This window comes from Glycine soja, chromosome 18, assembly GCF_004193775.1.
Source record: "Glycine soja cultivar W05 chromosome 18, ASM419377v2, whole genome shotgun sequence".
In the NCBI taxonomy this organism is placed as follows: domain Eukaryota; kingdom Viridiplantae; phylum Streptophyta; class Magnoliopsida; order Fabales; family Fabaceae; genus Glycine; species Glycine soja.
Genome location: NC_041019.1, coordinates 54,868,071 through 54,888,992, shown reverse-complemented (window position 1 = coordinate 54,888,992; position 20,922 = coordinate 54,868,071). Strand labels below are relative to the sequence as shown.

The 20,922-nt window shown below is 34.6% G+C and overlaps 2 protein-coding genes and 1 pseudogene across 2 annotated transcripts; 2 read left to right on the top strand and 1 right to left on the bottom strand.

The window, feature by feature from the left end:
• Positions 1-980: 980 nt before the first annotated feature.
• On the bottom strand, positions 981-1,442 carry LOC114397426. The gene has a single exon (XM_028359462.1). The coding sequence runs from the start codon at positions 1,440-1,442 to the stop codon at positions 981-983; it is 462 nt and encodes a 153-aa protein (XP_028215263.1).
• Positions 1,443-10,728: 9,286 nt separating this feature from the next.
• Positions 10,729-14,151, top strand: LOC114395908 (annotated as a pseudogene).
• Positions 14,152-18,754: 4,603 nt separating this feature from the next.
• Positions 18,755-20,187, top strand: LOC114395852 (isoflavone 7-O-methyltransferase-like). Its single transcript, XM_028357720.1, has 2 exons — positions 18,755-19,544; positions 19,678-20,187. Exons 1-2 carry the CDS (start codon positions 18,783-18,785, stop codon positions 19,975-19,977), a joined length of 1,062 nt encoding a protein of 353 aa, XP_028213521.1. The 5' UTR covers positions 18,755-18,782; the 3' UTR covers positions 19,978-20,187.
• The last annotated feature ends 735 nt before the right edge of the window (positions 20,188-20,922 follow it).

Genomic DNA, 20,922 nt, shown 5'->3' with positions numbered 1-20,922 from the left:
AAAGGGCATAACTACCCATTCATAAGTGCCTAAAGCACCAGGGCATCGAAATGCTGTTTTTGACACATCACTTTCAGCAATAAATATTTGGTTATAACCAGAATAACCATCTAACATGCTTAAAAATTCGAAACCAGCTGCTGAATCTACCAACATTTCTGCTACTGGCATAGCATATTCATCTTTAGGTGTAGCATTATTTAAATCCCTAAAATCTATGCAGACTCTAAGAGTTCCATTCTTTTAATGACAGGGACTATATTTGCTAACCATTCAACATACCTGGCAGATCTTATGAATTTACTCCTCAGCAGCCTTTCGATCTCTTCCTTAATCTTGGACATGATTTCTGGTGCGAATCTTCTTGGTAGTTGTTTTACTGGTCTTTTTCCTTCCTTAATAGGTAATTTCATTTCGACCATTTCTCTGCTTAACCCAGGCATTTCGTGGTAATCCCAAGCAAAACAGTCTTTAAATTCTCTAAGAAGAGGCACCAGCTTTTCTTTTAGACTTGAGGTGATATTGGCACTGATATAGGTTGGCCTTTTTATCGAGCCATCTCCAATGTCGATCTCCTCCAAAGGATCTTGAGCCTGCATCTTTGGCGCCTCACTTATGGGATTTTTTTCAAAACCCAGTGGCTCATCATCATAAATGCAGTCCAGTCTTCGATCCTTTGTTTCTTTATTTTCATGATCTTCGATCTTGGCTTCAACTGCCATATTTTGTTGGGATTCAGCCTCAAGGGCCGTATTTAGTCTATTTTCGGCCATATAAGCCGTAATTCTGGCCCATGCAGTGGCCTTAAGCATATTAATCTTCATATATATTCCACCCAGTTGGTGGAATGACTCCATCTTTAGAGGAAACAGCATCAATTTCCTCCCTTTCCCATATAAACCCATGGGTAGGATGGAGTTTGACAGAGTGGATAACATTGTCACTTGGCTCGAAAACAGTCTCCTTGTCACCACAAGGTGCTATGTTAGCCAAATTTTTGTCAAAGTTTGTGGAGTAACATTATCAACTTCTGACTTATAGAAGCTTTGATCTGCCTCTATATTTTCAACAATCCCATCCTCCCTCCAAATAATGAGTTTCTGGTGGAGAGTAGATGGCACAGCCCCAACTCCATGGATCCATTCCCTTCCTAATAGCAAGTTAAAATTAGCCTTGGACTGTATCACCAGGAATAGAGTTGGTCGAACTATACTGCCTACAGCAACATCTACTTGAATGGCTCCCAAAGAATAGCCAGTTTTGCCCTCATAATTAGAGAGCACAATGTTGTGGGCAGATAGATCAGTGTCATGTTTCCCGATCTTGTAGAGCATAGATTGAGGCATTAAGTTGACAGCCGCTCCTCCATCTATGAGCACTTTGTTGATTCCAACATTCTCAACTTTTGCCCTGATGAAAAGAGGTTTGAGATGACTTTTCATCTGAAATCTGGCTTTTCGAAATAAGCTAATTGTTCTTCCACACAGCCATTGTTCATAACATAGTAGCACACTGGCTTTGGGTCAGCCATATCAAAATGATCGAACTCCACCTTCGATCTCAGTAACCTCAGACTGTACATCATATTCAGATGGCAAGATAGATACCACACAGATGACATCAAAGTCTGGTTCAGAATCCAGTAGATCCTCATCCTCCATCTTATCTTCATCCACTGGAGGCAGGAGTCTCTCTTTTACTGGCCTCCTAGACACTTCTTTATACTGGCCCGTTTGCAGATTCTGTTGGGCCAATTTCCTCTGACGCTGGAACCTGCGCCATTGGGTCCTCGTCATAGATTCTTTCCTTTGTAATTGTTCCTATAAGAGTACCTATTAGCCTCCTGTGGGCCAATTTGCTTCGTTCCACTCGAACCACCTACTTCCATGGCCCTTTGTTGAACCTTATGAGTCCCTGGTGCATCCATTTTTCGACCGGAACTGAACCAGGAGGAGCGAAAGTATTCCTTCGACCAGACTTCTGATTACTGTTCGACTGCACCATAACCCTTTGCCTTTACGAAACGTTGGTTCTGCTCTGCCCCCTTGTTAATAATTTGGTATTTTTTGAGGCCCTCAGTAGCCTCCCTATCACATAGGGGTGTGTTGAGGTTAATAATCGAAAGCCAGTTTCTTGGGCAAATTCTTGCATTTTTCTTCCAGTAAAAACTGAACCTTGATCAGTGGTAATTGTTTCGGGAATACCATACCTATAAATAATATGATTTTGAATGAAGTAATTACTGCTTCCTGATCAACATTTGGCAAAGGGACTGCTTCGATCCATTTTGTAAAGTAATCGACACCAACTATGATATAACGCTGGTTCTTAGAAGAAGCATGCTTGATTTCACCAATTAGGTCCAAAGCCCATCCTCTGAAAGACCAAGGTTTGATTATGGAGTGTAACTCACTAGCAGGTACATGCTGTATCCCTGCATGCTTTTGGCATTCCTGACAGCCTTTAGCAAATTCTATGCAGTCTTTTAACATCGAAGGCCAATACAAACCTTGTCGAAATAAAGCCATTTCATTTTATGGCCTGCTTGATGTGATCCACAGGCCCCACTGTGAACATGGGAAACTGCCAAGTATGCTTCTGATTCACTTAAACATTTTAGCAACACTCCTTCTGCAGTCTTTTTAAACAAATCATTTCCCATAACCACGTAATTTAAAGCCCTATATTTGACCTTTCGAGCCACATTGCCTATTGGATTTTCCAAATATTCAACAATGGACTTTCTCCAATCATTATCTAACATATTGTCAATGGCCAAAATTTGAATTTTTCCCTGGAGATCATCCATGCTTTCATCTTCATTATTTTGTGGTGTACTTGCCCCCACAAGTTTTGGCATTGGCAATTTAGTGCTTAATGGCTCTGGTAACACCAGTTTATCTTTTATTTCGATCAACTGAGTTAACTTTTCCTTCGACATTTTGTACCCTGAAGCTATTTGGGCTAAATCATTTGCTTCTTGGTTTTCTTGTCGAGGTATATGCTCAATGTTAATGTAATCGAAATGATTCAGAAGAGAACTTGCTATAACAAAATATTTGCTAAGTGTTCATTAACACATTTGTATTCTTGTGTTAATTGCCTCAACACTAATTCTGAATCCCCCTTATGTTAACATTTCTTGCCCCCAGGCTAATTAAAATTTCGAGGCCTGTAATTAGAGCCTCATACTCAGCCTCATTATTAGAACAAAGCCCTTTGATTTTATATTTGAATTTAGTTGGAACTTTATTGGGGGATATTATTAAAACTCCAATTCCAGTTCCATGTTTGTGTTTTGAACCATCGAAATACAAAATCCAAGGCTCTGTATCGACATAGTCTTGCGGCATTTCGATCACTGAGTGATCTACAATAAAATCTGCCACAATTTGACCCTTAACAGATTTCAAAGGCTTGTACGTTAAAGAATATTCTGTTAATGCTAAAGCCCATTTTCCAATTCTACTGTGTAAAATAGGTTTTGACAACATGTGCTTAATAATATCATAATGAGAATATACATAAACATCAACAAGCTTTATATATTGCTTAAGTTTTGCACAAGAGAAATACAAACAAAGACAAAGTTTTTCTATGGCAGTATATCTAGTTTCTGCATCATTTAGTACACGACTAAGATAATAAATTGCATGCTCTACGCCATCATCATCTTCCTGAGCCAACATGCTACCAATGGTCTTGTCAGACGCAGCAATATACAACTTCATAGTCTTGTTTCGACTAGGAGGCATTAACACAGGAGGCTTGATCAGATATTCTTTAATTTCATCGAAAGCCTTTTGATGCTCTTCATTCCATTTGAATGGTTCATCTTTCTTGAGTCGAAGTAATGGCGAAAAAGTTTGAGCTTTGCCACTTAGATTCGAGATGAATCGCCTCAAGAAGTTGATTTTTCCTAGCAAAGACTGAAGCTGTTTTTTGGTCGAAGGAGGCTTCGTCTCAAGAATAGCCTTTATCTTATTTTGATTTATCTCAATGCCTTTTTTATGCACCACAAAACCAAGGAAATCTCCTGCATGCACACAAAAAGCACACTTTAATGGATTCATTTTTAATCCATGTTTCCTCATTCGTTCGAAAGATTGCCTAAGGTAATCCAAATGGCTATCTTCCGAGGAAGATTTGATGATTATATCATCAATATAAACTTGCATAAATGTGTCAATAAAATCATGAAACATGGAATTCATGGCCCTTTGATAAGTGGCCCCAACATTTTTCAACCCAAAGGGCATAACTACCCATTCATAAGTGCCTAAAGCACCAGGGCATCGAAATGCTGTTTTTGACACATCACTTTCAGCAATAAATATTTGGTTATAACCAGAATAACCATCTAACATGCTTAAAAATTCGAAACCAGCTGCTGAATCTACCAACATTTCTGCTACTGGCATAGCATATTCATCTTTAGGTGTAGCATTATTTAAATCCCTAAAATCTATGCAGACTCTAAGAGTTCCATTCTTTTTAATGACAGGGACTATATTTGCTAACCATTCAACATACCTGGCAGATCTTATGAATTTACTCCTCAGCAGCCTTTCGATCTCTTCCTTAATCTTGGACATGATTTCTGGTGCGAATCTTCTTGGTAGTTGTTTTACTGGTCTTTTTCCTTCCTTAATAGGTAATTTCATTTCGACCATTTCTCTGCTTAACCCAGGCATTTCGTGGTAATCCCAAGCAAAACAGTCTTTAAATTCTCTAAGAAGAGGCACCAGCTTTTCTTTTAGACTTGAGGTGATATTGGCACTGATATAGGTTGGCCTTTTTATCGAGCCATCTCCAATGTCGATCTCCTCCAAAGGATCTTGAGCCTGCATCTTTGGCGCCTCACTTATGGGATTTTTTTCAAAACCCAGTGGCTCATCATCATAAATGCAGTCCAGTCTTCGATCCTTTGTTTCTTTATTTTCATGATCTTCGATCTTGGCTTCAACTGCCATATTTTGTTGGGATTCAGCCTCAAGGGCCGTATTTAGTCTATTTTCGGCCATATAAGCCGTAATTCTGGCCCATGCAGTGGCCTTAAGCATATTAATCTTCATATATATTCCACCCAGTTGGTGGAATGACTCCATCTTTAGAGGAAACAGCATCAATTTCCTCCCTTTCCCATATAAACCCATGGGTAGGATGGAGTTTGACAGAGTGGATAACATTGTCACTTGGCTCGAAAACAGTCTCCTTGTCACCACAAGGTGCTATGTTAGCCAAATTTTTGTCAAAAGTTTGTGGAGTAACATTATCAACTTCTGACTTATAGAAGCTTTGATCTGCCTCTATATTTTCAACAATCCCATCCTCCCTCCAAATAATGAGTTTCTGGTGGAGAGTAGATGGCACAGCCCCAACTCCATGGATCCATTCCCTTCCTAATAGCAAGTTAAAATTAGCCTTGGACTGTATCACCAGGAATAGAGTTGGTCGAACTATACTGCCTACAGCAACATCTACTTGAATGGCTCCCAAAGAATAGCCAGTTTTGCCCTCATAATTAGAGAGCACAATGTTGTGGGCAGATAGATCAGTGTCATGTTTCCCGATCTTGTAGAGCATAGATTGAGGCATTAAGTTGACAGCCGCTCCTCCATCTATGAGCACTTTGTTGATTCCAACATTCTCAACTTTTGCCCTGATGAAAAGAGGTTTGAGATGACTTTTCATCTGAAAATCTGGCTTTTCGAAATAAGCTAATTGTTCTTCCACACAGCCATTGTTCATAACATAGTAGCACACTGGCTTTGGGTCAGCCATATCAAAATGATCGAACTCACCTTCGATCTCAGTAACCTCAGACTGTACATCATATTCAGATGGCAAGATAGATACCACACAGATGACATCAAAGTCTGGTTCAGAATCCAGTAGATCCTCATCCTCCATCTTATCTTCATCCACTGGAGGCAGGAGTCTCTCTTTTACTGGCCTCCTAGACACTTCTTTATACTGGCCCGTTTGCAGATTCTGTTGGGCCAATTTCCTCTGACGCTGGAACCTGCGCCATTGGGTCCTCGTCATAGGATTCTTTCCTTTGTAATTGTTCCTATAAGAGTACCTATTAGCCTCCTGTGGGCCAATTTGCTTCGTTCCACTCGAACCACCTACTTCCATGGCCCCTTTGTTGAACCTTATGAGTCCCTGGTGCATCCATTTTTCGACCGGAACTGAACCAGGAGGAGCGAAAGTATTCCTTCGACCAGACTTCTGATTACTGTTCGACTGCACCATAACCCTTTTGCCTTTATCGAAACGTTGGTTCTGCTCTGCCCCCTTGTTAATAATTTGGTATTTTTTGAGGCCCTCAGTAGCCTCCCTATCACATACTGCACTGCAGCGAGGGCAGAGCATCACATTCTTGCTTTCGAGTTTGCATCTGTTCAAGAAATCAATTAGATCCTCCTCAGCCTGAGGATACACAACCTTCATTTGTTCGTTGTAATCCTCTTCAGATATGCCCTGAACTTGCACCTGAGACAACTCCATTGTTTCGACCATCATTATTTCTTGGGGCTCTGCATAAAGAGTTTCAGCAGCTTTGGATGTTTCAGCATTTGCCTGGGCATCCTTTGGTTTCTCACCAAATTTGAGCCTCCCTTCGTTGAGAGCCTTTTGAACCAAATCCCTGAAAAGAACACAACGTGAGGTTTTATGGCCAAGGAAATTATGAAATTTACAATAACCCCTCTTCTTCTGTTGTTCGATTGGGGGTACTTTCAAGCCCTTAGGAACAACAATTTGGCCATCTGTGACTAATAAATCAAATATTTCATCACATTTAGTTATGTCAAATGTATAAGTTTTAGACACAAATTTATCATTTTTAGGTTCAACAGGGTTTTTTCCATTGGAAGGTCTAAGGAGTTTACAAACATAAGGAGGTCCAGGTTTTAATTCTGCTAAATCAACCTCATTGTCCTCGATATCTTCATAACTAATATCGAACTCCTGGTCACTGTCATTGGTTTCAACATATGCAACCTTTTCCTTCTTGTGGAACTTAGAATTTCTAGCCTTTTCAGCCTTCAATCGTTCGAGTTGTCGAACTCTATCAGCCAATTGAGCCATATCCCTTAAATACTGGGTATCTAATTTCTTTCTAATCGAATAGTCTAGGCCACCAGCAGCCATTTCGACTAATTCATGTTCAGGGACTTGGGTGAAACACCTTGCCTTTAAGAGTCTGAATCTGTTCAAATAATCATCAATTGATTCAGGTACCTTACGTCGAACGCTGGCTAATTCTTTAAGGCTTATCTTAGACTGTCCCATATAGAATTGCTCATGGAAAATCCTTTCCAATTGGTTCCAATTATGTATGGAATGAGGAGGAAGGGTTGTAAACCATGTAAAAGCATTTTTAGTTAAGGAATTAGGGAAATATTTCATTCTTAAATTTTCATTATTAGCCAAGTCCCCTGCCTCGACCAAATATCTAGCAACGTGTTCGACAGTGGATTCATTTGTCTCTCCTGCAAACTTAGTAAACTTAGGGATTTTCACACCCCTTGGTAATTCTGTCTGTAACACATACTCAGATAATGGAGACACAAAATTGGGCCCGTGAAAGGCCAAATTCAAACCATTCTGTACTAAAATTGTTTCGACCATTTGGGCCAGGTTATTCTGCCTATCGAAACGGTTTTGTTGAATATTCCCTATTACTTCATCAGCATTTTGGTTTCTATTTACCAATATTATACCAGGGTTTGGTTCGACCTGTTGGGCTGGTGGCTCTATGCGTGCCACTGGTTGTGGTGCTTGAGCCATTTGCATCCCTGGGTTGTTAGGCATCTGTATCTCTTGGACAGGCGCCTGTATTTGGATCTGTCGAATTGGTGGTTGCTGTATGGGTGGTGCCCCAAAAAAGTCAGCAATTCGACTTATTTGATTTGTTAACATTTGGTAACTGTCATTTGTATTTTGAATTAAGGGGTTAATGACAGTTCCTATTTGTTGTGTTAACATGTTAACCATATCATGGTTACTTTCATCCATTTGTTGTCTGAGTGATAAAACGGATGTATTGGTTAAATTTTGAGGAATTACCCTACCTTGATTGCCCGCTACAGACCCTGATGGAGAGAACATATTAAGATTCTCTACGTTCGGTTGAGAATTTTGCAGCCCTGCCATCAAAGATGTAGGCATGCCATATAGAGGGTTTTGAGGCGGTCGAAAGGGACTTCCACTGGGATTCCCTAAACTGGGGTTATTCCATGGGGCAAAAGCAGATGTTGACGTGGTCGAACTTGCCAACGTCATGTTGGTCATGGGAGAAGTTACCCCTGTCTGATTCATAACCGTCGAAGCGGCTGAACATATCGTGCCAACAGTTTGGTCAGGAATTGCTCCTATGCCAGAATTTATATTGGCATTACTGATAGATGTCTGCGTTGGTTGCCCCTCCATATTTGGAAGGTTATTGTTTTGATTATTTGGGGGTGGTCTAGCCATCCTTGTACGAGTTTTAAATTCCGTTAAGTGTGGAACAGATTTCCCACTTCTTAAATGCATACAAGATCAAAACAATTAAGAGTGCAATAAACCAACAGCACTGAATAAAACTCTAATAATAATTTAAAGCAGAAACACACAATTGACTCGTCCCACTGGGCGTGCCAATTTGTTTACGCTGAAGTTTGGTAAACAATCGCTAGTCTGAGTTAATTGCTTGCGAGATCAACTAGTGAATCTCAGGAGCATGCCATTTGTGTGTTTGCATTAACTGTAAAGCCTTTAATGTTCATCGTTGCAACAAACATTCACTGGTTTGAGATTTGCAGAAAGTAAAATTCTTTGACAGAAACGAAATGCTGGAAGTAAATTGACAAGGGAAATGTAAATTATAAAATTTAAAGGATCAGCAAGTTCATTCGATCGAATGAACCATTTAAAAGACAGGAATTATAAAGTGAAACGTAAATTGCATTGCACTTGAAATGTAAAGTTTACAGAAACTTAAAATGGTTCACAATCATACATTCTCCTTGCGTACTCGTTTCTCTCTGCGCTGGGTACTTTGAGTATATAAGGATTTATAGAAATGATTTGCGACCTCGAAATCTGACTAAAAAACTGCTATATATAGACATTCGAAAATAAACTGCCCTAACGGTCGAAACACTATCCTAGTGCCAAGTGTCCTGCTACGTACACCTTGCATGCACATAACTGCTCCTTAGAACGGTTATCCATATCGCTCAAAGTCGAACTAATTTTGTGAAGTTTTGTCAGAAATTGCGCTAAGTCCAGAAATCTTGTTGCCTTGACTTCGATTCGACCATACGCCAGCTCGATTCGCCCAATGGTTCGAAGCCCTTTTTCTTGTCTTAGCCTTATATTTTGTAAATACTTCCTTGAACCTGTGAATCCTTTTCAATAGACTCTTCTTTCTTTTCGATTCAAACAGAATCTGACAAAATTCGTATTTAGAGCATATTTTTAGCTCATCAAAAATATGGGCTAACACTATCCTCGTTCCTGTTCCTGTTCGTGTTCTTATCTCTTTCCTTGAACAAAATTCAAAATTCTCTCAACCTAGTGGAGAACTGCGAATTGGTTCGTTCATACCAATTCACGGTTCGTTTATGAACCTAGTGGGCACTAAGGGTCTGTATGTGTGAATGGTAGATGCAAGGAAGATAAAAACTGTGTAGATGCAAGGCTGCCAGGTTACACAAACCAAAAGAAAAGATATGATGCCAGGTTACACAATAATTGAAATAATGTTAAAATTAAAATTTTAATTTTTTTTACTTTGTGTCCATTAAGTTAACTTTTAATTATTTTTTTTGGGAAAAAATGTAAATTATATTAAACCCAAAATGATACAATAATAAACGGGGCATACCCCGCACTTAAAGAAAATCAAAAGTATCAAGATGCTAAAACAAATGCAACAGGTGTGCTTGTCTATACATAAGAAACTTAATCTTGCTAATAACCTCTATGACAGAAAATTGATAATCTTCAAAAATCAGCTTGTTCCTGTAATTGTTATAGCCAGACAACGTAATTTTCCTTGACACCTGATGTGGATCTGCCCCTAATTAAAGAGTCAGTAATGCGCGGTAAAGAAGTGAAACGCCTGCGGAAAGAAGCCAAATTACGAATGTGAGCCCAAATTTGGAGAGATTTCCTGCAAGAAAAGAACAAATGAGCATTTGATTCAGGCTCATTTGAACATAAAGAGCAGAGGGAACCTTGTTCAAAAAAGCAACTTTGTCAAGAGTAAGGAGCCGATTCCTTTTAGCAAGCCACAAAATGAAAGACATCTTATGGGGGGTTGCTGGGTTGCATATAACAGAACATTGACACCTCTAATGTATTCATAACTTTTAATTTAATTGAATGAAAATGTGACTAACAATAGTCATTAAATATGCATTTAGTATTAACTTGACCAATACTACATGCCTAACAGGTCCCAACATAACACTTTCGTACAAACAAAAAAACACAAGATATTATTCAAGGAGTCGTCTCCACCATTCATACATGACAAAAATTATTCATTTTAATAAATAATTTATTGATCAACCCATTATAATAGTTAATTTTCTTTTAGAACGTATGGCGAATTGTGTGACTATGGTCCACACATGACATTATCAGTGACAACAATTTCTAAGCATTCCCATTCTAGAAACGTGTTTGTCTAAGCAGACGCAACCACAGAGAAATGCTTGTGTTAAATTTTTCAAAGCTGGGGTGTGAGAATAAAAGAGTGACCAGTTAACATGATAGTCACTGAACATAAGAAAAGTCTAGTATTTGATAAATCTCAGAAACAAACTTTTATCTCTATACCATTAACTAGTTAGCACATAACTGAGTTTAAATATTTTTGTGTGCAAAGGATGCAGCTTTCTGTTTCCAATTTTTACGGGACCATCTATTTTGTTATTTATGGTGTGGTTATTATGGGGATTGTATTGCAGTTAGGAGCCACACCTGTGCCTGCACCTGCACCTGCACCATCGCAGTTTCTATCCGAAGCATATGCTATACTCAATTGTGGATGGTGGAATCAATCGCATTCAAATCCAGGCGATATCTGTTCGTGGGAAGGTATAGTTTGCAACGACGCTGGAAGCATAACTAGAATCACAATCACATATTGGTCTACATATCTGAATATTACAGCAGGGATTCAATTTGCAACACTAAACCTCTCTGCTTTAAAGAATTTAGAAAGGCTAGAGGTCTCATACAGGGGACTAAGAGGAACAATCCCTCCAGAAATTGGTAATCTCTCCAAACTCACTCATCTCGATTTGTCAAACAATTATCTTGATGGTGAGATACCTCCTTCTCTGAGAAATCTTACCCAATTAGAGAGCCTAATAATCTCTAACAACAAGATTCAAGGTTTCATTCCTCGCGAACTATTGTCCCTGAAAAATCTTAGGGTCTTAGATCTATGTATCAACAAGATTCAAAGTTCCATTCCTAGTGAATTGGTGTCCCTGAAAAATCTTACTGTCTTAGATCTATCTAGCAATAGACTAAATGGGACCTTGCCCATTTCACTTGTAAAGTTTACAAAATTAGAATGGCTTGACATTTCCCAGAATCTACTCAGTGGTTCTCTAAAATCCTTGCTAGTTGGAAGCCATGCACAGTTAGTAACCACTATCAAGCTCAATCACCACCTCACTTATCTCGATATGTCCTAAAATTCTCTTGATGGCGAGATTCCTCCTTTATTGGGAAATCTCACCCATTTAAAGAGCCTAATCATCTCTAACAACAAAATTAAAGGTTCCATTCCTCGTGAATTGTTGTTCCTGAAAATTTTGACTTCATTAGATCTATCTAAGAATAGAATTAGTGGGACATTGCCCATTTCACTTTCAAAACTCACAAAATTACAAAATCTCGACATTTCCAACAATCTACTAGTTGGTTCTCTAAAACTGTTGTCAGTTGGAAGCCACCATTCACAGTTAACCACTATTTACCTCAGTCACAACCTCATTAGCGGTGAAATACCACCAAAGCTAGGATATTTCCCATCCTTAAAAAGTCTCGATCTAAGCTATAATAATCTTACCGGAATGGTTCCTCTATTTCTGAACAATGTCTCTTATTATATGGACATTTCCTATAATAATTTGAAGGGTCCCGTTCCAGAGGCTTTCCCTCCGACTTTGCTAATAGGCAACAAGGGTGTATGTAGCGACGTTTTGGGTATCCAAACCGAATTCCAATTCCAACCTTGTTCAGCACGTAACAACCAAACAACCATGGCCAACCGAAGAACAGCAAGACACAATCAGCTGGCGATAGTTCTTCCTATTCTTATTTTTCTAATCATGGCCTTCTTACTATTTGTGTATCTGAGGTTTATTCGTGTTGCAATTAAGAACAAACATTCAAAGACAACGACAACGACTAAGAATGGAGACTTTTTCTCTCTATGGAACTATGATGGAAGCATAGCCTATGAAGACGTCATTAGAGCAACACAAGACTTTGACATGAAATATTGTATTGGAACAGGTGCTTATGGGAGTGTTTATAAGGCACAATTACCAAGTGGCAGGGTTGTTGCCTTGAAAAAACTTAATGGCTTTGAAGCAGAGGTGCCAGCTTTTGATCAGAGTTTCAGAAATGAGGTCAAAGTATTATCAGAAATAAAGCATCGACACGTTGTGAAACTCTATGGATTTTGCTTGCACAAAAGAATTATGTTTTTAATCTATGAGTACATGGAGAAAGGAAGCTTGTTTTCTGTCTTGTATGATGATGTGGAAGCAATGAAATTGGATTGGAAAAAGAGGGTTAACATAGTGAAAGGCACTGCACATGCTCTGTCATATCTTCATCATGACTGCACCCCTCCAATAGTGCATAGAGACATATCAGCCAACAATGTATTGCTTAACTCAGAATGGGAGCCCAGTGTTTCTGACTTTGGCACAGCCCGATTCCTCAACCTCGATTCATCCAATCGAACTATAGTTGCTGGAACCATTGGATACATAGCTCCTGGTAAATCGTTCATGTCTTTCTTTTTTCAGTTCCTTTCCCTTTTACCTATACATGTCTTCTTATTTATGTGATATGATTTGATGCAGAACTAACAACTTTAATTTTAGGATCACTCACGTATACCGTGAAAGCAATAATACTTGTGTTGACAAGCTTGCTTTATATGGTGCACAGTCTTTTGGGTATGGTGGGATTCTCCACCATCTTTTGTTGAACAGGCTTTCTTTTTATAGGTTTCCTTCGTCTCTTCGTACGTCCTGGTGGTGGTTTTTTTCTGGAACTTTAGGGGGTGCCAATATAGTTGGGATGCTAACCTCTTTTGCTCGTTATCCTCTGCCATTTCTTCTGCCTACAAAAAACAATTTAATGCATAACTAGTTTGTTATAGTATATGCAAGTTGTTAACTTATAAACTATGATCTTTAAATGCACTCATTATTAGACATAAAATTAATTTAGTTAGTTATTAGAAGTTATTTGAGTAAGTTAGTGTTGGTTACTCAAGTTAGTTACTTTTTATCTTTGTATAAATGCATCAATTTTGTAATACTTTAATGAATGAATGAATTGAATGAATTCAAAAACTATCGTTCATTTCTTTCATTCCTAATATTTTTCATCTATCTTTCATTTCTTTCATTCCTAATACTTATGTTAATGTTATAATTGCAGAGCTTGCATATTCAATGGTTGTGAGTGAAAAGTGTGATGTGTATAGCTTTGGAATGGTGGCACTTGAAATTTTGGTTGGAAAACATCCTAAGGAAATACTGTCGTCACTTCAATCAGCTTCTAAAGATAATGGAATCACATTAAGTGAAGTATTGGACCAACGGCTTCCACACCCAACACTGACACTTCTACTGGACATAGTTCGTCTTGCCATAGTGGCATTTGCGTGTTTACATCCCAATCCTTCCTCTCGCCCAACCATGCAATGCGTCTCTCAGTGTTTTCTCGCTAAGCTCACACCATTAAGCATACCCTTGCGTGAAATTTCATTGCAGCAACTCATGACTCAAGAACTTAGGCACTATTTAAATTTTTGAACTCCTGAAAAGTGAAACTCTAGTTTATACTACACTAGACGATATCAGCATTCAATACAGATTTTGTTGTTCATTATTTAGGCGAATTGTTAGAAAACTTCGCGAAGCTCTGTTTTTATGTTAAACTAGTTCACGTTATGTTATATGATAAAAAAAAATCAAGTTAACTGGGTTTTTCTTGTGTGTTTAATTTGTAGTTTTATGAAAACAAAGAATGAGGTACAATCAATATTTTGAAAATCAGGATGATTAAACTGCTAAAAATACTGGTTCGATCAAAGGTTAATGGAGCAATTGTGCTAGAATTGACAAAAATTAAAGAGTTAAATATATTTTTAATCTATTAAATATAAGATCTTGTTTTAGTTTCCTAATTTTATAGTTATTTTTTTAGTCCTCCGAATTGATAAAATATTTTTCAGTCCTTCTCCATACATGTGTCAAATGAAAAATATTGAATTCGTAACTTGTGACTGCTGTTAACCGTTAAATTGATTTTTAAATTACAAAATCAAATTTTAGAAGTTAAAAATCACCATAAATTTTGTATTTATTATTTTCTTTTTGGCACTTATTAAAGGCACATGGGAAGATGGACTAAAAAAAATTTAAGTTTAAGGTATTAAAAAAAATTAATTTAGGAGATTTAAAAAATTATAACTCTAATTTAAGAGTCAAAATTATTTTTTATTTTATTTTTAATAAAATTTTAGTATGTTAATATTACAACTTCTTTATTCGTTAAAATATTATGTTTCATTCATAATTTTATACAGATCATTAATACTTTATATTTTTTTCTATCTCTCTTTCTATCATAAATCGTATATATCATCATATGTTTACTAGACATTTTCTTATTTTATAATATGCTTGCACTTAGCGCATCATAACTAATTCATTCTATAGTACAGCAACCCCTGGCTGGATTTAGATCCACTGATTCATCCGAGCATGTTGGGCAAAAGGAGGGAACAAAGTAATTGAAACATAAAATTATGTGTACCCTTAAATCATAAAAACAATACACAGCTACAACTACAAATGATCATGTGCAGTGGTGCACTCATAGTTACGCAGCACATGTTTTCTCATTTTCTAAAGCACTAATTAAAGCAAACCAAATAGATGCAGAATACCAATCCTGGTGCAATGCAATACAATAACATCGTAACTGAATTCAGAACACCATTTAAGTAGAAGTAGTACAGTCCACTATCATCTATGTTTTTTATATTGTTTTATTTAATATATAGAAAATATATTAAATAAAATAATATAGAAAAATATTAAATAAAAAATAAAATATAAAATTATATAAAAATAAACATAAATTCATTAATAATTAATTTAAAAAAATTATTTAAGACTCTAGTCATAAATAATTTATGACTTCTGATAAAAATAAAACAATATAAAATAATTATGACTTCAAAGTCATATTAAAAAAATGAATTCACAAATATTTTTATGACTTCAATAAAAAATAAAAAATAGTTTATGATTTTATTTTTAGAAATTTAAAATATCTTATGATTTATCTTTTTTAATATTAATTTAGATTTTGTTCCATTTTGATAATTTTTAAAAAAGTACCCTTAATGATCGTTTGGCCGCAAGTGCAAAGCATTTTTCATAAACCCAACTATTGTCGGATCCGATTGAAAGAAAGAAAAAGTCCAATACGCATGTTATTGTCGGACCCAGGACCAATACGCTAACAAGTCCAATACGCATGTTCAAGAATTAATGATTCTTGTGAGTGCAATTGATGAATTTTAGAAAAGCTAAGATTTACAGTACTTTTCTGACCAGGAAAAATATGAGGGATAGCACATGCTTTCGAAGCAGATGAGGAAAAGTATGACGTTCCCTAGTAGAAAAACGTGGAACATCCACCGATATTAGCCACATGTCACTTTAAGAGTCCATTTGGATACAAAAATTTAATTAAAGAAAGTAATTTATCAAAGAATTTAAATTTTTTTAATTTAAAATTCATTGTTTAGATATTTGTTTTTATGAAAAATTTAAATTTTTGAAATCTTAAACAACTAAAAATGTGAATTTTAATTTTCTTCTAAAAGATGAGAAATTGAAATTCTCTTCCCGATAGAAAAATCTTCCAAAACTTTCACGTATTTCTTTTATAACCTTTATCCTCTTTTTCACCCGAAAATTTCCAAAATCTCGTTCTTGAACTCCCAACTCTTCCCTCACGTCGATAATTCTTTTCTTCAAAAATATCGTCTAAGCTCGTGGAACGTCGATGGAGTGTGGGTGTAGGGAGACATGTAGAACAACATCTGTCACTTATGAGAGCAGTCGTCATTGTCCATCTTGTGGTGGAGGTGCTCACCGACACGAAAGGTCTGGACCATGCCTTGCCACATTGACAGAATGTTGTGGTCGAGTGTGGTGGTACATCGTGATGTCGAGGTTCCCATCTCACATCAATCATATATTCTCTTTGAAAGCACACCAATCATATATTCTCTTCTCTTTACATTTATTTTCTTTCACTCTCATAATTTTAATTTTTTTATCCAAATACAAAATTTAAAAAATAAAAAAATTTCAATTAAAATATTTTAAATTCCATCCTCCAAATAAATTCTAAAATTTTTTATAATGTAATCTATTTCACTGTGGCTAGTACATTGACCCAACGCCAACATAGCCAATCGACAGAGCAGAAAGAGTCCAACTTTGTTGGCGCTGTTGAATAATGAATAGTCATACGAGAGATGCTATATGTTAAATAGTTTTTTGGACTCTATGGAAGTAAACAAATAGTTTTTTTTTTCTCTTCATTGATTAAAAAGTTAAATAAAAAAGTTTAAATATATTTTTTATCCCATAAAGTTAAGTTATATTTATTTTTTGTCTTCAAATTTTCAATTTTTTGTGTTCCTTAATTTTAAAAATGTTTTTTAGTCCCTTTTAACTATTTTTTTGCCATTTAAATGCATAAATTATGGCGAATTTTGACTAGAGGAGAGATTAAAAAATGTTTTTCAAATTTGAAGAATTGAAAAAATAATATTTAATTTGAATGGTTAAAAATAACAGAAATCAAATTTAAAAGATAAAAACGTATTTAAGTCAATAAAAAAAAAGTAAGGGAACTTTGACGAAAATCATGGGCAACCATTGATTTTAATTTTTCGTGCATTTTCGTGTTAAGTTGCTTCACGATTTAGCAATTTCAGCAGTACTATATGGTACCAAGACTATTTGCACGAACATGGTACGAAGTGTAAGTGTGAAAATATTATTAGCTAAATATGAAATTAAAAAATAATTTTTTTTATACTTCTTTTTAGGATTTATTATTTATTAGTATTTTCTTTTCTTTTGCTTTCAAATTTTTGAAAAAATTGTAAATAATTTTAAAATAAATATTTTAAATTTTACTTATTAGTTTTATATAATATCTTGTATACAATTTTTATATAATTTTATTTAATGTTATATGTTTTTTTAATATTGTTTTAAAATTTAGATAATTTTATAACAATTTATTGAATTTGATTTATTTTTTAAATGAAATAAAAAACTAACATAATAAATTAATGATATTTAATATATTTATTTGAATATTTATTTTATTTTAAATACTTAAATTTTAAAAAACTAAAATTTTAAAAACAAATATTATAATATTTTGTTAAGAGTATTAACTTATAATTTATGAAATAATATTATTTATTTTGTATAAAGAAATTTACTATTAACCACATCTAATAATTTAATAATAAAAGTAATTGTTAAATTAAAAATAACATAATACATTAATGAATCATATAAATTAAAAAAAAAACATAAAAAGTAAAAATCATATAAGTTATCTATGTGTTTATATAGACAGTTATTACGATTATATTAACAAAACATATAATCTTCATTTAAATGTTTAGGATTTTTAAATTTACTTATTTTAAAATTTTAATTTTTAAAATTTAATTATTTTATATTAAATATACAAAATATATTAAATTAAAATTTTTAAAAAATTACATAAAATATTTTAAATAAAAAATATATAACATATTAAATAAAAACATATAAAAATTAGATATAAAATATTAAATAAAACTAATAACAAGTAAAATTTAAAATATTTATTTAATAAATAAATAATTAAAATTATTTACAATTTTTTAAAAAATTTGAAAAGAAAAGAAAAGAAAATACAAATAAATAAAAAATCCTCAAAAAAAAACTTTAAACGTAAAAAAAAAAACTTATAAAGTTGTAAGTTCAAAAAAGAAAAACTTAAAGTATTAAGTTCAAAGAAAAAGTTAGATAGCTTTAAAGTCGTAAATAAAAAAAAATATACTAAAGTCAGAAATTTTTGTGACTTCAGTTTGAAAAAATAAAAAATATTATAACTTCTAACTCAAATGATAACACCTGTCACAATTTATTCATTTTTTATAATAATTTAAAATTGACCCTAAATAAAATAATCAAAAAAAATTTACCCCTTTCACTAAAAGTCCCATAATTTTCCTAGCAATTTTCTAGTCGTATTTATATGCTATTCATGGAATCATGGTCCACTTCATTTAGACAAGTCGTTTAACATTAATTAGAGCGGGGTCACGCCCTAGGTACCAGTTTGTACGTTGTAGCATTATATAAAGCGAATCAAACCAAATATTGTTACAGCACAAAACACAAGATCAAACTTCGTTTGCAATTATGGCTTCTTCAATCAATGGCCGTAATGCAAGTGAGATCTTTCAAGGTCAAACTCTCTTGTACAAACACTTGTATGCCTTCATAGACTCTATGTGTCTCAAATGCATAGTTGAGCTTGGAATACCAGACATAATCCACAACCATGGCCAACCCATTACTCTTCCTGAGTTGGTGTCAATTCTACAAATTCCACCAGCTAAAGTTAGTCAAGTGCAAAGTCTCATGCGCTACCTGGCACACAATGGATTCTTTGAAAGAGTAAGAATCCATGAAAAAGAATCATATGCTCTCACTGCTGCTTCAGAGCTACTTGTCAAAAGCTGTGAGCTTAGTTTAGCTCCAATGATTGAGTTTGTTCTTGACCCAACTTTGTCAAATTCATTCCATCAATTGAAAAAGTGGGTTTCTGAGAAAGATCTCACATTATTTGACATCTCCTTAGGATCACATTTGTGGGACTTTCTTAATAAAAACCCTGCACTTAACAAGTCATTCAATGAGGCAATGGCTAGTGATTCTCAGATGATGAACTTGGCGTTGAGAGATTGCAATTGGGTCTTTCAAGGACTGGAATTCATTGTGGATGTTGGTGGTGGAACTGGAACCACAGCCAAGATTATATGTGAAGCATTTCCTAACTTGAAATGCATTGTGTTTGACCGTCCACAAGTTATAGAGAACTTGTCAGGAAGCAACAATTTGACATATGTTGGTGGGGACATGTTCAAATCTATTCCTAAGGCTGATGTAATTCTGCTTAAGGTATGCATATGTAAACAATATCGTCCAATGGACTTGTTGCAAAGTTACTTATTTCAAACCATAACCCAATTCTCACAAATAGTTATGGACAACATTTATAATCCTCTATCTTTTCTTTTGTTAATTTCTGCAGTGGATTCTACATAATTGGACTGATAAGGATTGCATAAAGATATTGAAGAACTGCAAAGAAGCTATTTCAAATAATGGCAAAAGAGGAAAAGTGATTATCATAGATGTTGTGATAAACGAAAAAGAAGATGAGCACAAAGTTACGGAACTAAAGCTCGTTATGGATATAACCATGGCATGTGTTAATGGAAAAGAGAGAAATGAAGAAGAATGGAAGAAACTCTTCATGGAAGCAGGGTTCCAAGACTACAAAATATTTCCCTTGACCAAATATTTGTCTGTTATTGAGATCTATCCTTAGACATTAATGTTTTGATTAATTTAATAATTGCATGTTATGAATTGAATAAAGTGAGGTGTTTGATTTTGATGGTAGTTTAGTAGTCAAATATGAATTGAATAAAGTGAGGTGTTTTATTTCTTTTATGCAAAAGATTCAAGTATGATCTGCTTTCTGTTTTACATTTTTATTGTGGATATAATGTCATTTCAGTCTTTCTTTTGGATTAAATATTAAAGCTTCAATTATTTCAGGTTTTTATAGCCTTTTTTCCTTTAATAGCATGTTGTTTTAAAGGATATATGCTTGCAATTAAAATTAGATGACTTTATTAACCTTCCTTAGAATTGATTTGATTGTATTATAATTGATGGAAAAATTAATTGTTATTTATTAATCTTTGTCCATCAACTTAGGTTATAAACATTGTATAAAGATTGACAGCTTAAGCTATATATGGAAGACACTAACTAAACTGGTTTCCTCTTATCATTATTCTTCATGTATTTTTTTGTCTTTCTTTTCAAATATCTGGTTACACAATAAATCTATCAAATCTTACTTTCAGGACAATGACTGTTGTTACAACATAATTTTTTTCTTATACTTTCTCAAAATCTTAAATAAATTATTGGGTTAATTTAATTTTTATTCTTTCAACTTTTTCATATTATAATTTTTTTGTCCCTCAAAATATTGATGACAACTTTTAGTTCTTATAAAAATTAACAAGCAACTAAAAATAGATAATAAAAAAATTAAAAAAAACTAAAATTGCTAATAAAAACTAATGAATGACTAAAAGTTGCATAAAAAAATTTTGAGGGACTAAAAATTGAAAATTAAAAAAAGTTAAAAGACTACAAATTTAATCAATCCTAAATTATTTAATCGTTCTAATGGCACTATCACTCTTAATTAAGTAAGCTTGACGGAAGACGAGGTAATCATTGTTGTTGTGAAAGA

Coding starts and splice junctions, on each gene's coding strand:
- LOC114397426 (XM_028359462.1), bottom strand. CDS start 1,442: ATGAAAAGTCATCTCAAACCTCTTTTCATCAGGGCAAAAGTTGAGAAT.
- LOC114395852 (XM_028357720.1), top strand. CDS start 18,783: ATGGCTTCTTCAATCAATGGCCGTAATGCAAGTGAGATCTTTCAAGGT. Junction 19,545..19,677: donor CTGATGTAATTCTGCTTAAG/GTATGCATATGT, acceptor TAATTTCTGCAG/TGGATTCTACATAATTGGAC.